The sequence below is a fragment of the Trachemys scripta genome, chromosome 5 (genome assembly GCF_013100865.1).
Source record: "Trachemys scripta elegans isolate TJP31775 chromosome 5, CAS_Tse_1.0, whole genome shotgun sequence".
Classification (NCBI taxonomy): domain Eukaryota; kingdom Metazoa; phylum Chordata; order Testudines; family Emydidae; genus Trachemys; species Trachemys scripta.
Genome location: NC_048302.1, coordinates 105,331,140 through 105,331,905, shown reverse-complemented (window position 1 = coordinate 105,331,905; position 766 = coordinate 105,331,140). Strand labels below are relative to the sequence as shown.

Sequence of the window (766 nt, the reverse complement as noted above, 5' to 3'; positions counted from 1 at the left end):
AATCGATCCCTCGCTGTAGTGAAGACCTGCCCTTAGCTACAGGAGCGGCTCTATGTCTTTTGCCACCCCAAGCACCGCAGTCAGGTGAAGGTGGCCTCACTACCACCTTCACAGTGACCAAGAGGCCGGCCCCCAGAACGCACTTGCTGCGCTGGTGCCTGGAGCCGGCCCTGGGTGCAGCCGCAGCTCTCTGTGCGGGTGGGGGCGAGGGAAGGGACAGAAGTGAGGAAAACGCTCAATTTGTCATTTAAGTAGGGATGCAAATCCCAAGTGCTACCCCCCTGCGGCGGGCGCTCCTCCGGCCACGGGGTGGCGCTGTAGCCGCCGCTCGCGGCGTGGGGGTTTGCATGTGTTCTGTCGCCCGCAGGGATCACAACCCCACACCGGCAGTGTGCGCGAAGGCTGCCGGGACGGTGGCATGGCAGCCTGTAGCGGGGGCCGCGGACTGGGGTTTGGAGGTTGACATGGAGGATGCGGCGGCCGGAACCGAGAGGAATCTGCGGGGCTCGGGGGTAGCGGTGCTGCTGGGGCAGGAGTCCGGCCGGCCCGTTCCCTGCTGCCCGCACGGTGCGTCGGGGGTAGCGCTGTCCTGAGCCCGGCCTCTGGGAGGGATCCCGGGTGGGGGGCAGAAGGTAGCGGGCTTGGGGGTGGAGCTCAGGGGATGGGAAGGGGCTGGGGAGAATGAGGGCTGGTTGGAGGGGAGCAGAGGGAAGGAAAGGGAAGGTGGGGCTGGGGGTAATGTGGGCTGGTTGGAGGGGAGCGGAGG

At 66.8% G+C, this 766-nt stretch overlaps 1 protein-coding gene across 1 annotated transcript in view; it reads left to right on the top strand.

The window, feature by feature from the left end:
- Positions 1-375: 375 nt before the first annotated feature.
- Positions 376-766, top strand: part of ZCCHC4 (zinc finger CCHC-type containing 4) — a 19,863-nt gene continuing 19,472 nt past the window's right edge. Inside the window, exon 1 of the mRNA XM_034772129.1 lies at positions 376-567. Coding sequence (XP_034628020.1) covers positions 465-567 — 103 coding nt within the window. The 5' untranslated portion in view covers positions 376-464. The remainder of the gene's footprint in view (positions 568-766) is intronic.